The sequence below is a fragment of the Pygocentrus nattereri genome, chromosome 21, assembly GCF_015220715.1.
Source record: "Pygocentrus nattereri isolate fPygNat1 chromosome 21, fPygNat1.pri, whole genome shotgun sequence".
In the NCBI taxonomy this organism is placed as follows: Eukaryota; Metazoa; Chordata; class Actinopteri; order Characiformes; family Serrasalmidae; genus Pygocentrus; species Pygocentrus nattereri.
In genome coordinates, this window is record NC_051231.1 from 28,192,549 (window position 1) to 28,207,614 (window position 15,066).

At 42.8% G+C, this 15,066-nt stretch overlaps 1 protein-coding gene across 6 annotated transcripts in view; it reads right to left on the reverse strand.

Moving 5' to 3' along the window:
- The window catches only part of magi1b (membrane associated guanylate kinase, WW and PDZ domain containing 1b), a 230,809-nt gene that overhangs the window by 50,963 nt on the left and 164,780 nt on the right, over nucleotides 1-15,066 (reverse strand). For all 6 annotated transcript variants that reach the window (XM_017711575.2, XM_017711557.2, XM_017711565.2 and 3 more), the window contains 3 exons: nucleotides 14,695-14,808; nucleotides 12,358-12,543; nucleotides 10,846-11,484 (listed from right to left, as the gene is read on the reverse strand). In XM_017711575.2, coding sequence (XP_017567064.1) covers nucleotides 10,846-11,484; nucleotides 12,358-12,543; nucleotides 14,695-14,808 — 939 coding nt within the window. The remainder of the gene's footprint in view (nucleotides 1-10,845; nucleotides 11,485-12,357; nucleotides 12,544-14,694; nucleotides 14,809-15,066) is intronic.

Below are 15,066 nucleotides of genomic sequence, written 5' to 3' on the forward strand. Positions count from 1 at the left end.
GGGAGTTCACTGGCTGGCTGCAAAGCAGAAATCTGATTACTGTCTGACTCATGTAGGCCCGGAGTTTCCCCATTATCTGATTACTCAAGTGCATATAAACACATTGATTGGATTATTGACAAAAAATCTGATTTTCTGCAATTATCAGATTATTAAGTGTATGTAAACACACGTAAGGATGTTGAGATCTGGACTCTGGGGTGGGCAGTCAGTTGTTCTGACAACACCAACAGCTTTTTTGTCAAGAGCATGTTTCAAAGCGTTACTTTAAATGTTGAGACAGGTATACTGACGAGGAAAAACGTCTAAAAATTGCCTTAAAAGGCGTAAAATCTCTGACCACCTTTTATTTATCTTCTATCTGCTAAAGGACCTAAGGCTTTATACAGGCACATCCTGTTGAAGTGTAATTTGTATACGCTCCCTTAGATCCCAGGAGTCTCAGCATCATCATTCGTCATCTCTTTATCATAAAAACGGATCGTCTCAGTTGCATATAATGACAACGTGCACATATTAACATTTTGCACCCATAATCTCGAAGCTTTGGAGGAAAAACTCACTTCTGCAAAAATTAAACCAACCTTCCTGCTCAAGAGACCTTTTTTTCGCATTTCGGAACTGACCATTAATGTTGGCTCACTTCAGAAGATTGATGTATATGATGTACATCCAGTCAACTGTAGAATTTTACTGAGCTGTAAAATATTGACGGAAAACCAGGTGCAGATGCCTAATTATCAATATCTTCAGGGAAGTGCTGCAGATCTTAGAGTTTTTAAACACTGTGTCCACTCACTGTCCACTCCCACCTTGTCAGTCCACCTTGTAGATGTAAAGTCAGAGACGACAGCTCATCTGCTGCTGCGCGGTTTGTGTTGGTCATCCTCTAGTCCTTCATCAGTGGTCACAAGATGCTGCCCACAGGACACTTGGCTGGATATTTTTGGTTGGTGGACTGTTCTCAGTCCAGCAGAGACACTGAGGTGTTTAAAAGCTCCAGCAGCACTGCTGTGTCTGACCCACTCGCACCAGCGCAACACACGCCAACACACCACCACCACGTCAGCGAATAGTACCTGCGCTGTGAGGGTCCATGGGGGTCCTGACCGCTGAAGAACAGGGTAAAAAGGGGCTAACAAAGTATCAGAGAAACAGATGAACTTCAGTCTGTAACTGTAGAACTACAAAGTGCAGCTATACAGTAAGTGGAGCTGATCAAATGGACAATGAGCGTAGAAACAAGGAGGTGGTCATAATGTTATGCCTGATCGGTGAGTATATACAGCCAAATCTCAAAACTATCATTAAACAGTTTTGGTATCAGACAGTATATTTCTAACATTCTGTGAAGGAGCTTTTAGAGTTGGCCGTCTGGTTCCCATCACCATCACCGTGAGAAATTCTGACTCGATACGTTCCTCTAGAATGAGGCATTCCCCTTTAAAGTGGCAGCAGAGTGCACAAATTAAACAGTGACACATTTAATGTTACACTTTTTAAAGAATTTTCTGATGAATCTATGTTTTCTGATTTTTGTCCTGGCAGAAAAAGATGAATAGCTCGTACATGGCTGTTTTATGAGGAATAAATGAAATGCACTATATGAGCAGAGCTGTGCGTGACCCTCCATCTCATTCATGACACAGGCCTCGCCGTGTGCGTGTCCCTCCGTCTCTTTCATCATCATCAGAGAAATGCCCCCCAGCAAAACGCAGAAGGCCATCGTCATGGAAACAAGCTGCAACATGCAACACATCTCCACCCCTCAGACTAAAGTGGGGCGGTGGGAAATAGGGGGGAGGGGCGGAGGCGGAGCACCTCGTCATCATTATAGCGAGCATTTCCCTCCATAATATTCACCAGCATCATAATATATCCTCCAATAACAACATTACAGGCCCCTGGCTCCGCCGGCTTTGATCCGCAGCCTGGGCGCATTTATTAGTTCATTGCTTTTCCGAGAAACAACGCCGTTCATTACTGCTTAGCGCACGGTCAGCAAAACCTTAATGCGAAGGGGTGCAGGAAAAGTGGCCAGAGCCTTTTCCTTTTAGGACGTTGGATCAATTCCTTTTTGTGCGCGCTGCTTGTCGCTGTCGTTTATCTTATGCTTCTCTTTGTCTGGCTGATATAGGGGGAACGTATGTGTGTATTGGGGCTGTTGTGTTTGTTTAGTGGTCCTCTGAACTTCTCGAGTAAAGGAATCAATATCAGGGTATTGGAAGTATGGATATATCCACCAGTCCACACTGTTGACTAGTCGAGGATAGTTCTTGAGTTTGGTAATGGAATACAGTGGTAGGAGAAAACAGTGCTGAATATGCAGGAGAGTAAATAAAGAGTTCACTCAAAGCCAAAAATACTTCACTAGACTGAAAATAGGACAATTCCACTGCGTTCTGTGTAATTGTGCTATTCACTTCTTTGCACTATTCACTGTGTATTCTCTGAAATAGAGTTCTGTAAGTCAATGTAGATTTCAAGAACAGCCCATTTTAAAATGGTCCGTCTACTTATTAACATAAGGAGATGGAGTCAATTTGTTATGGCTGCTGCATTGTACTGCACTATCACTTTACTGCTGACTGCCAAATAAACACCACCACTGGTCATTTAGGCCGAGAGTGTTTCGCGTTTGGAGTTGGGCAGGACTATATTGGAAGATGCTGACGTCAAGTGGACACACCTAGACACTGTACTGTGATTGGTCAAACTCTTACTTGCATTGGCCACTCACTCCTGGCGGAATGTAACTTCACCTCCTTAACCTGACACCTCAGATTCAAAGTCTGCCCTCTGCCAGAAAATAAAAGCTTAGAAAAAAAAGAAAAAGTGGGGTCGTTTATGTTGCTGTGGCTAATAGAGTGGGCAGTGCTGTGCAGTCACAGTCCAGACCCCAGTTTTGTCTAGCTTTTACCTCCATTTAACATTGGATTTACTGATTCCAATCAAATTTGGTTAATGATGAGTCACAAAAACAATCAGAGATTCTTTTAATACTTGCAATTAAATTGTCAGCTCCTTAAATAAGGAAGGGCCATTTGACCGACATGAAAAACCAACCACAGATCAAGGTTTTAGAGTGGCATGTTGGGGCAAAAGAGAAACATCTAAAACTATATCTTGCTCTGAAAGATGCACTGTTGTTGTGGTGGATGGTTGGTTGTTCCTAGCTAGCACTACACTTGTGTATGATATACAGAAGTAAAGATGGACATAAGAGGGTGGTCATTTTGGTCCAAAATATACAGTAAAGACGATAGTCCATGTATCTCTCTGGGAAGAGCGACTGAAATACAGCAAAAATGCTTCTGCAATGCAGATCCACCTCAAAATGCAGAAACTGCTGGCAGCTGCTAACAAAATCTCCTTTTTCCCTGGTTTTGCAAAACTGTATTGCATTTTGGCTCGGTCAGCGACCCTCATCAATTCTAATACGATATGACTAGTCTAATGCAGTGGTCTCCACACCTGGACCTGGAGATGTACCTTCCTGCAGAGCCTAGTTCAAGATCACAATTTGCCATATGTCCTCTAGCTAATCAACCTCTTCCCAAGTCCCTGATTGGCTGGATGAGGCTTATTAGAGTTACCTAAGGGACGGGGCAGCTTATTGGACACAGGTTGGAACTACACTCTGCAGGAAGGCAGCTCTCCAGCATCAGGGTTTGGAGACCACTGGCCTAATGACAGGCTTACTCACTGCCTCACTAATATATTGACCCTATTCCTGTCCTCCTCTCTCTCTCTCACTCCCTCTCATGCCCTCTCTCACTCCCCCCACCCCGTCTCTCTAATTGAAATGCTTAAGGTGGATGTGAGAGAGAGAGCAGAGAGAAAAGCCTGTAGTGGATCCACCGGGGAGACGACACTGCTGCTGCTGTCAGAGCTGACTGATGACTCATAAAAGCAGCCCATCAGATCAGGAGGACGCTACACACCTTTCTACCCCTCCTCATCATGCCATCCACAGTCTTTACATCTCTCTCTAGCTCTTATTGTCTCTCTTTTTCACTCTTGCCTCTGTCTCACATTCTCTCTCTATCTCTCTTGCTCATTCGCTCCTTCACTCCTCTCCCTCTCCCTCCCTCTCTGTCTCATATGTGAGTAACAGTGGCCTCAGTAACTGTATGTGGGCTGGGTATTGAATGGCCATTGTCTTTGTGTCAACTATCCTCACTGGAGGCCAATTAAACCAACTTAAAGCCAATAAAGTGCACAGTAAAAAGAGGCCTATGCTCATGTACATGAACTTGTTGGTATTTCTATCATTTTGAGGACATTAACGTCAGAAGCTAATTCAAGCAGCTTTTCTTGGGAGGGCCAGCAGAAATCTCCTGACAAATATATAGTTTTATACCTGTTGTCCCATTATTGTGCAATAAAAAAAAGCTCAAATGTGATTGAAATGTGTACATAATTTCCACACAAAGGAAATATATCACAGGAAAATTTGGTCTTTTAGTTGATTTCTTGCTGACACAAGCATGTGTACACACACTTCCACTGTACTCAGCTGATTACTTCAGGCACAACAGATCCCGCTTCCCCATTCACTGTGGGTTATGTGCAGTGGCATTTAGAGCCAATCAGCGGCACCATCTCTGGCTACAAATTAACACGCACACACAAAACCTCTCAGAATGGGGAGATACACACACACGCACACACACACAAACAAACAGACTCTCACACACGGCACTTATTCAGAACATCCATCAACTGTAATGGGCGGAAGACGAAAGAGAGAAAATGTCACAAAGTATTCATTTAATTGTTAAAACTGTTGGCTTTAAAACACACACACACACACACACACACACACACACACACACACACACACACACACACACACACACAGAGAACAGCTGAGCATGTTAGAACTAAGATCATATAAAGAACAAGCTGTGAGCCAGTGTTGAATCTTCCTCCGTTTGAGATCCGAGGCTTATAACTGCACCAGTCAATTAGCCAGCTCTCCCGCTGAGACAAATACACACACACACACACACACACACACACACACACGGATCTAAGACATACATGGTGAGCTGCCTTCCCTACAAGTCTAAAACAGGTAATTGTGGGGCACTTTGTGTGTGTCTGTAAAAGACTGTGCATATGAGGACGAATGGGTGGCGGTAGAAACCGAGAGAATCACGCTGTTGACAATTATGGCCTTTTTCCATGTGTGCTTTGTCGTAATTAAGGTTAAGACGAAAGCAGAGAGTAATTAGAACAGGCTGGGATGATCCACCCACTGGGGGGAGGGCTGGAGGGGTGATCTCGAGCCTGGTTTATGTCAGCTGCTCACACACACGCACACACACACGCACACACACAGGTCTGACATCACCCATCCAGAGATCAGGGTCTGCCCAATGTATCATCTGGATGAAAACATCAATACTAGATTAATCAATAATATGGTTGCATTGATTTGTATGTACATACACACGATGAGCTGAATGCTTGTGTGTTTAATGAGACAGCGAGCTGAAGTTTGCAGTGTTTTGGCCGACCTGACATGTGACTTAACTACTCAACAGGTTTTCAGGCAAGTACGCAATGATTTAAGCATCCAGTAGGTACTATGCTATATGGTGGGGTCCACTTCCAGAAACACAGATACTACTGACCAGTCATGACTAAATCTGTAACCCCACCATCTCATACTGGAATTTGGATAACATTCAGAACAACGGTCCTTACATCGCAGAGCTGTTAGAAAAGCCTTGATGGTCAAGCTGCTTGTTCATATATTAAACATTAGTTTATGAAAGAACAATTTCCTTTCAAAAACATCAAACTGCTCAAAGCTTCTCCTATACACTGCCCACAAACGATGCAAGCTTTGGGCGTGCTCCTTTGACAGGAATTGACTGTCAAAAATGATTAATTAGAATGTTTAATAAAGCGAGAAAAGTTGGGGCCTCGCTGAGCGCAAAGCCCCGCTTGCCAATTTTCTGCGGACGTTATAAGCTTTTAGCCTAAAACAACAGATAAGAGGTCTTTCAATTCATCAAATTAATAATCCATATAGGCCGGCTGGCCTGTGTCAGCCCTGAAAACCGTCCAATTACAGCATTGACAATGTAAATTCAGGGTGCTTTTGAGACCGTTTGCTGATGGCCTTGGGGTTTTTAAGCGAATTTGCTGCCAATTCAATTGCGCTCTCTAGCCTCTTTTCAGAAGCTGCTGGAGAAAGAGCATAAATCCCACAGTCACTCGCTGGATCCCACCATTCAATAACCAAATAATGCATTTCGCGCATGTACGTGCACGCAAACATGTGGGCAAGCAACTGTGCATGGGCAGAAACCAGCCTCATGCACATTGACGCACTGTGACAATCACTATCTGCCTATGCTTCGTGCAGCTGGTCAATGCTGTGGCCTCATAAGTAGGAAGGGGCTGCTCTTTAAAAAGAGTCAGTGCTAAAAAGATCCTCCTCCAAATCCTGCAACGGTGGCTCTTAATGCCAGTTGTTATCTGACATAAGAACCTATCTAATTTACTATTTTTAGGATATACCAATGCGGGAATTCTGGGCTACATATCGGACACAAACAATCAAATATCAGCGTGACGTATGTAACTGTGACGTATGTGACGTATGGTGTGGTTGGTTAGTGTAGTGGGTAACACCTCTGCCTTCTATGCTATAGACTGGGGTTCAATCCCCCACCAAGGCAAGCCCCCTACACTACACCAATAAGAGTCCTTGGGCAAGACTCCTAACATCGCCTTCGCCTCCCTGTGTAAAATGTTCAAACTGTAAGTCGCTCTGGATAAGAGCGTCAGCCAAATTACATAAATGTAAATGTAACTTATGATATGAGGTCAATAATATTTGACAAATATCTTTCAATAACAGTATGATTGTTACCATTGCACACTCTTATGCAGGCTTTACATGGTGAAACCTTAATGCAACTTGTTGCATGTTGTGAGTTGCCTGCAATATAATTTCCATGCAACTTGCCTTACCTAAAGCAATTCAAAAACAATAAACCTGCAGAAATAAACCAACTTGTGTTTTATATTCTCATCCACTGATCCAGTGAAATCAAACATTTCTAATGATGTCATTTGTTGTGATCACATGATGCATTACTAGTATGCTGATTGGGTGTTTCATGAAACTTGTTTCATAAAGTTGAGATGGTTGAGTTTCAAATGAGTTGCAGGACGCTTTACATTACCCAACTCCAAAAGTGTCATTTTTCAAAAGTGTCATTGAACAACGACCATAGTTAACAAATCACACAGTTCAACGCTCTTCACAGTTACAGTTATGGTGGTTGCTCAAAGACACGGTCAGGAAACGCAGGCCCAGCTGAGTTTGAAATGACTTGCAGGACATTTTATGTTGCGCAACTCAAGTGTCATTCATTTCCATGTAGGATTCAAGCAACTGAAATCCATTCAACTTGATGCCATTCAATGAAATCACGTGATGCACTACTGTCATTATGGCTGTTTCATAACATTTGTTTCCCAAAATTGAGATGACTGCAATTGTTTTGGCTGAGTTTCAAATGAGTTGCATGATGCTTCACATTACGCAGCTCAAGCCAACTCATGTCTGTGGGTTTCATGCAAGTTTCAAGCAACTAAAGTTGCATGAAAGCTTCACTGAGTAAAGGTAGCCTAACCCTTTTCACCCAGTTCCAATTTTTAAAAATTTTATATTGTATATTTAAATGATTATTGGAAGAATACAGTCGTTGTATTTCATAGATAATACAGCCGAAGTGCACACATCATACAGTAAAGTCAACCTTGCCCTTTTACCATATTACTTTACAACCTTGAACTATTTTTGCTTTATTACATCACTGTGCACCAGCAGGCAGGGAAAAATAATATTAACCAATATGTTTCACGTCCTCCTCCTAACTCCATCTATTGACAACCAAAAACTCTCAGAAGGCACTATGCATCACTCAAAATACAGTACAGAATAGCAAACACATTCAAGTAAAGGAAAACATACGCAAGGCTGCTTATCATTTTAAACTGCTACTGCAGCATCACATTTCTCATTTCACTCTGAAATGATGCATTTTGTTCATTGGATTATTTTGTTTTAATTCCTCTTTTATGGTCTGCTTCCATATTTCAAAGTTGCTGTAACACAAGCAAAGTTCTCTTTTCTCGGCTTTGAAGTTGCTGTTACTTTTATCAGCTTCACACTCAAATTTCACATTCAGTTTAATGCTGTTTTAATGAAGGCAACTAGCTTAACCGCAGTGAAAGGCATTATAAATGCTCGTCGAGTCGATTTTAATTTCCTGGGAAGAAAAAAATCAGTTGATGTTGCAGTTAAACTGCATGGTATCTTCTGAAAAGATACTGCAGCAAGCTGTAGATAATATTAGCTAATTATCTCTATGACTGTTGTGTAAATATAGCACAATGGGATAAAAAAATCCTCAACAAAGAATTGGAATTGGACTGGGCTTAAATGGGATTTCTGCATAATAAAGCTATGTAAACAAAGTAATTCAGAGTGGTTTGGTGTGAAATGCACTGTGCTATAGAGGAACACAGAGCCAGTGTTGTTCAGAATGGTGATAGGAGCCAGACGTCTACAGAGTTCAATTCCTCTAAAAGTTCCCTCACAAAAAGTTATCACATGAATCGGCTATAAATATGTGGTCCGATGCCTAATAATAGTTTTGAGAGAAGATTCTGACCTAAAACGTATCTTTTAAACTCCATTCAAAGCGCAAAGATACACGCCAGGCAAAGTAGTCCCCAAAAGAAAATGATTATTTTTTTACATTTACCACTATTTTAACCGGATCAACATGATGTAAAAGCTCAAAAGACATCTAGATGTTTCACTGGTGGGTTTGGATATTAAATCAAATGGCTATACGGGTGCTGCAGACACTGGGGTCGCCCTGGTTCCCATCACCACCACTGTAAAGAAGTCACTGAGTTTCTCTACAAGGCACCATTTCACACCAAACCACTCTGAATGATTTTGTTTACATATGAAAGATTGAAACACGGAAAATATTTGGACAATCGGGGGAATTTTCCATTCATATATGTCAATCAGCTCCAACATCTCACACCAGATCAGGAGATGAGGGTAAAACACGCTTATACTGAGCTATTGAGCAGCCAGAACAGCTTGAAGAGTTGAAGTAGGCACATCTATGGAACCAGGCATGTCTGAAGAGGAGAGAATTGAGTCTAGCAAGTCTCCAGAAATGAGCACAAATGTGAGATTCCATAGTCAAAAAGTTTGTCCTTCTCCTGCACTGGCCTTCATCTACACCTCTCTCCCACACCGCTCATCTGCTCCGACAATCTATCACAATTACACTCAGGCTCCCATTCGCACAATCATAAATGCCATCTCTTTCCATCACTTCTCTCTCTTTCCATCTGCTGCTATTTTCCCACCTTCTCCTGGCGCATTCCCAGTCCATTCATTTTCTGGGCCTTGCCTTACATTTTTCTTCCTCGACTTTCCTTATTCTTTATCCTTAACTGAAGTGCATCGCTTGCACCCTTAGAAGTTGAGTTGTTATTGTTTATTTGATTTAGCTTCATTATTTGATACATCTTTGCTTAAAGCTAGACTATGTAATTAAGGATTTGGAGATCTCTCTGGCAAAGCAAACACTATTATGTGGGTTGTGCTTTGGGCCCCTTCCCCAAGGGGATGAATCTGATGATTGTAAGTGGGTTGAAAGAGAATTCAAAGGGAACTTGGTCAAAGCTTGAAGGACGTGTCCTGAGGACGTGAGTGGATTACCTACTATTATCATATCTTCATCAGTTTAATGTTGATTTTGCATTTGAGACCTAAACATCAAGCTAGAGTTTAGAAGACGTATGACAAAAACCTGTAACATGGTCTGACGATTAATATATTATTTCTGGCCTATGCGTAGCAGTGCACACACACCATATTTAGTGTTTTTCCCCTATTGACTCAGTGATTCTACTAATTTCAATCGTACACACTGCAGCTTTAAACACAATTACACAGCTAGCAAATGAATTTCATTGTTTTTTGTAATTATTTACATTTATGTTCAATTCACGTTTTGTATTGAGAGCTTTAGCCTTGTATAAAACACTGACAAGGGAAAAATATTAGGGATTTTTCTTGTCTCATACACATTTATCACTGGTGACAACCAAAGTTTCTAAGGGTCAAATATGTACTACAAAATATTTAGTTAAAGAAAGTCCAAAAATGCTAAAGTCACTAACAGTAATAATCACCAATCAGCATTATGCAAATAATATCATTATAATGCTGTATTTACATGACATTTAAAAGAAAGAAAGAAAAAAAAACTCCATGTCTCATGCTGGTATGCGGCTAATGGTGGTTTGTATGCATGGAAACACTTCTGGTAAAAAAAATTGATGATTAGAGTTTACGGCAGAATTAAGCAGCAAGCTGTTCTCTTCAAAATTTTGTTGTATAAAGCTGGTTTGCCTGGACCTCCCACTAAGTGGCATGTATGGCGTCGAAAAATGTACATCTGATTTAATTCTACTGCTGTGGTAGATGACAAAAATCAGGAAAACTTAACTCTTGATGGAACATTCTGCTGACCACTCAGGCATTGCCACTGGTAGAAATATGCCAACAGAATGGCTTGTTGTTGAGCATCTACTGTTATAAGTGCAGCAAAGCTTACATTCATTACTAATGTTACTTTTGACTCAACAGTTTCTTTAAAGCTTTCAAACAAAGTTCCCACACGTTACAACTCTTTCAAAATCCAAAATGTCTAAACTGGACATCAGCACGTCCGGTGCAGGGAAACCGTAACAGAGAAGCAAATCTAAAAGACCACTCACCTCTTTGGACCAGCATGGTAACCTCACTGCCTTTGGGGCACTTGCTGAGCAGGTCCACCACCTGGTTGTGGGTAAGGTTCTGCACGTTCCTCTTGTTCACCTCCATGATGATGTCACCCTCCCTTAACCCTCGGCATCGTGGGTAATCCACGATCTGCTTGACCCGCTGGCCCCCTCCGGAGGGGCTGTCCGCTATGGTGAAACCGAAGCCCTTGTCGCCTTTCTCCATGTGTACTGTGATCAGCTCTGGCTGCGTGGCAATGGATGACGCCAGGGTCACCACGTCGCTCGGATAACGCTCCTGGGAGCTGTCGGAGGCCACTTCTTCAGATGGGCTACGGGGTCGTGGGGGGTCACTGGAGCCGTTCAGGCTCCCTCCGGCCCCGGCTGTCTGACTACCGTGGCTGGATGGAGAGTCATAGCTTTCCTGGCCATTGACTATGATGGGCTCCTTGTCCACGATGGCCACTGACGTCACCAGGCTGGTGTTTGGGTCGTCAGGGTCGAAAGGCAGAGGGTAGCCCCGGCACAACTCCAGGTCCACCATGGAGCCGATTGGAATGGACTGGAAGATCTTGACAACTTGAGCATGCGTGTAGCCCAACACGCAGGTATCGTTCACGCTGACAATGACGTCACCTAAAGGATGGAGATAGAGGTCCATCACAGATGTAAATGATCTTGGGCCCAAATTAGTCTTTTAAGGAGCAATTAAATCAACAATTAACAATAAAATCCAAATAGTACAATTTTCCCGTTCAAATCGTCACTGCCCTACAAAGCCATGAGTCTCCAAATTGGTAACTTTGCAGAAATTTGCAAAAATGATCTTAACTTTTTATTTAAGATTTCATTCTGAGAAATTTTGGAACATTTCTATTGGTCCATTCATGAAATGTGTACACAACGTAAAGGATAGCTGCTGTGCTCAAATGACAAAAGTAATGGAGTAGTCTTATTATGACAGCAATGAAATATAGTTGATGTGCATGGAGATGTCTGAAGCTACTTTGGTTTTGCAGTGGAGCTATGAGGCTAATGTAGCTAGCAAATCATGGAAGCTGATGCCCCATTAATTTGCATCACTTGCCTCAAAATGTGTCAGCATTATAAAACAATCCCCATCATACCCATAAAAATGGACAAAGAATCCAGGTGTCACGATGGTTAGAACAGTGTTTTTAGCTAAATAAGAACATAGTGTCACTGAGAAGAACCTCTGCTCTTTTGATGCACCAAAATCTATTTGGCGCCCCCTTATGGAGATCGGGTGAGCCTGCTAAATGTGAGTGAGTGACTAGCCAGTTCAATAAGGTGCTATACATCTATAAAGCAAATTTCAGACAGCAAACAAGCCTCTGTGAATTGATTATATTTCAAGAAAAGGGGAAAGTTGTGTTAATTAGATTTTTCAGTTTAGAGAGCCAAACTAAATCGACTTCAGCAACATGAACACATCTGATTTCTATTCACAGGCAAATACAAGAAGAATCGGCCTGCTGGTCTTCTTACCCGTCTCCATCTTGCCGTCTAAGGCTGCCGGGCCGTCCAACACCAGGCTTTTGATCTGGAGAAACTCGTCCGGCTCATCTCCACCCACCACAGTGAAGCCGAAACCACGACGGCTCTTCTTCAGTTTGGTGTTGATGAAGGTGCCCTTCAACTCCGCTGGGTTCCTTGTGAAAAACGGCTTCCCTCCTGCAGAAAATGACAAGAAAACACGAAAGAAATGAATATTGAGGGCAGGACTAAGTTTAGTGTAACATAATGTACAATTTTAAGAGCAATACTCAGCATTTTTATGGGGAACAGTTTTAAATGTAAATCCCAGCAACCTAAATATTCCTCATGCATACTGCCCACAAGCACAATTCACACATTATAAAAAGCGCAATGTAAATCATTTAAGCCAAATTACATAAATTAGTTTGAATTATTCATGTACAATTTCTACTGAACGTTGTGTAAAAGATAACACGTTTGTAAATTTCCCCATTACAAAATGAAAAAATAAAAGCTGAATAAATAGGTCAAACTGTTTCTGAGCTGTTCAGATCTTTAGACACAGCTAGTGGTTGTGGTTAGTGGGAGGTGAAGATGATCCTAGATCAGTAGGAATATAAAGTGAACTCTATGTGGAAGCAGTCGATCATGGGCTTGATTAGAAAAGACTGGGGAAGGTTACGTGACGGACACTTAAAATGAAGTGTGACCTGTTCATCATGACCTGCTATGAGTGAATTATCACAGAATACGTGAGAGAGAAAAAAGAGCAAGAAAAACAGAGATGGAAAAAGTGTGAGACAAGGGGCAGAGAGAAAGAGTTGAAAAAAAACAGACACAGTGAGAGAGAAAAAGAGCAAGATAAGGAGCAAGCACACGAGATGATTGAGAGAGAGGACAAAAAAGTTAGAGAGCAAGACAAATAGTAAAAAGATAGAAGAGCAAGAGAGAAAGTGTGAGAGAAGTGAAGATTGTGGGAGACGGTGCAAAAAAAAAAGCGAGAGAGCGAGAGAGAGAGAGAGAGAGAGAGAGAGAGAGAGAGAGAGAGAGAGAGAGAGAGAGAGAGAGAGAGAGAGCGAGAGCGCGAGCCACACTTTTCAAAAATCATCACTGACAGATCTCTCTGCGAAAGAGCTGAAAGAGTTTTAGAAAGTGGAGCTGACCGCTGTATTAGAGCACTATTACGCTTATGCTAGACGTGCGTTATTCATGTGGCATGCTAATATAGATGAATAGGACTGCTTTCAGACCACACAAAGAAAGGGGGGGGGGGGTGCAGACAGAAAGAGAGCAAGAGAGAGAGGGAGACAGATAGACAGAAAGAAGAGAGAGAGAGACAGAGAGAGTGGGAGAGAGTGGGAGGGAGAGAGAGAGACAGAGAGAGAGTGGGAGAGAGAGTGGGAGGGAGAGAGAGCGAGAAAGAGAGAGAGAGCGAGCGAGAGACAGCGAGAGAGAGAGCGCGAGAGAGAGAGCGCGAGAGAGAGAGCGCGAGAGAGAGAGCGAGAAAGCAAGAGAGAGCGAGAGAGAGAGAGCGCGAGAGAGAGAGCGCGAGAGAGAGAGCGAGAAAGCAAGAGAGAGCGAGAGAGAGAGAGCGCGAGAGAGAGAGCGCGAGAGAGAGAGCGAGAAAGCAAGAGAGAGCGAGAGAGAGAGAGCGCGAGAGAGAGCGCGAGAGACAGCGAGAGAGAGAAAGCGAGAGTGAGCGAGAAAGCAAGAGAGAGAGAGAGAGAGAGAGAGAGAGAGAGAGAGAGAGAGAGGGGGAGAGAAAGAGAGAGAGAGAGAGGGGGAGAGAAAGAGAGAGAGAGAAAGAAAGAAAGAGAGAGAAAGAGAGAAAGAGAAAGAGAGAGAGGGAGAGGGAGAGAGAGAGAGGGAGAGACAGGGCGAGAGAGAGAGAGAGAGAGAGAGAGAGAGAGGGAGAGAGGGAGAGAGAGAGAGAGAGAGAGAGAGAGAGAGAGAGAGAGAGAGAGAGAGAGAGAGAGAGAGAGAGATCACTAAATGTCTCAAGTATTAAGCAACACATTCATAACCACTTTGTGTATTAACTTAATGAGATTTTAGTAGTTAAATGCTTCAGACGTCTGGTTCCTAGTCCTGTAATGGTGAACTATTCTGACTAAATTTCTCTGGAAAGGCACGTTTCACACGGCACCACTCTGAATGACTGTTTACATCCAAACCATTGAATGATTCACTAATTTTGTAAAATTGGTGCAGCTCCCCTTTAAAGACAGATTTGCGTCACTTACCTACACGAATGTGAATGTTAGAAAGATGAGATTTGAGCAATAAAATCAGATCAATGAGGCTTGTAATGTGAACGTAGCCCATGTGTGATGAGGGATCACATACGTTTAGCCGCTATCTGAGGCAGTGGAGCGGTGGGGCCCGGCTCTCTGTACGTCTCCTGGTGGTTGGTGGCGTAGCTGGCTAGCGGTGCTCCTGGTGAATGCTCTTCTATCCATTCTGAAAGAGTGAGGGGGAACACTTTCTAGCTCTGTGTGTACTTATTCACACCCATCCAACAGGGGAACTGAGGCACAAGTGCCAGGGTGGCCACTGCTAGCGACCAAAACTATCCCTGAACTACAGGGCACGTCTCACATTATGCGATCTCAGCACCAACATGGGTCAAATAGGGGAACACAATTTTTGAACAAATAGTGAAGACGGGCGGGAAAACTGTAATGAAGAAGGCGCCGTTTAGCTGAGCAGGCTGGAAAT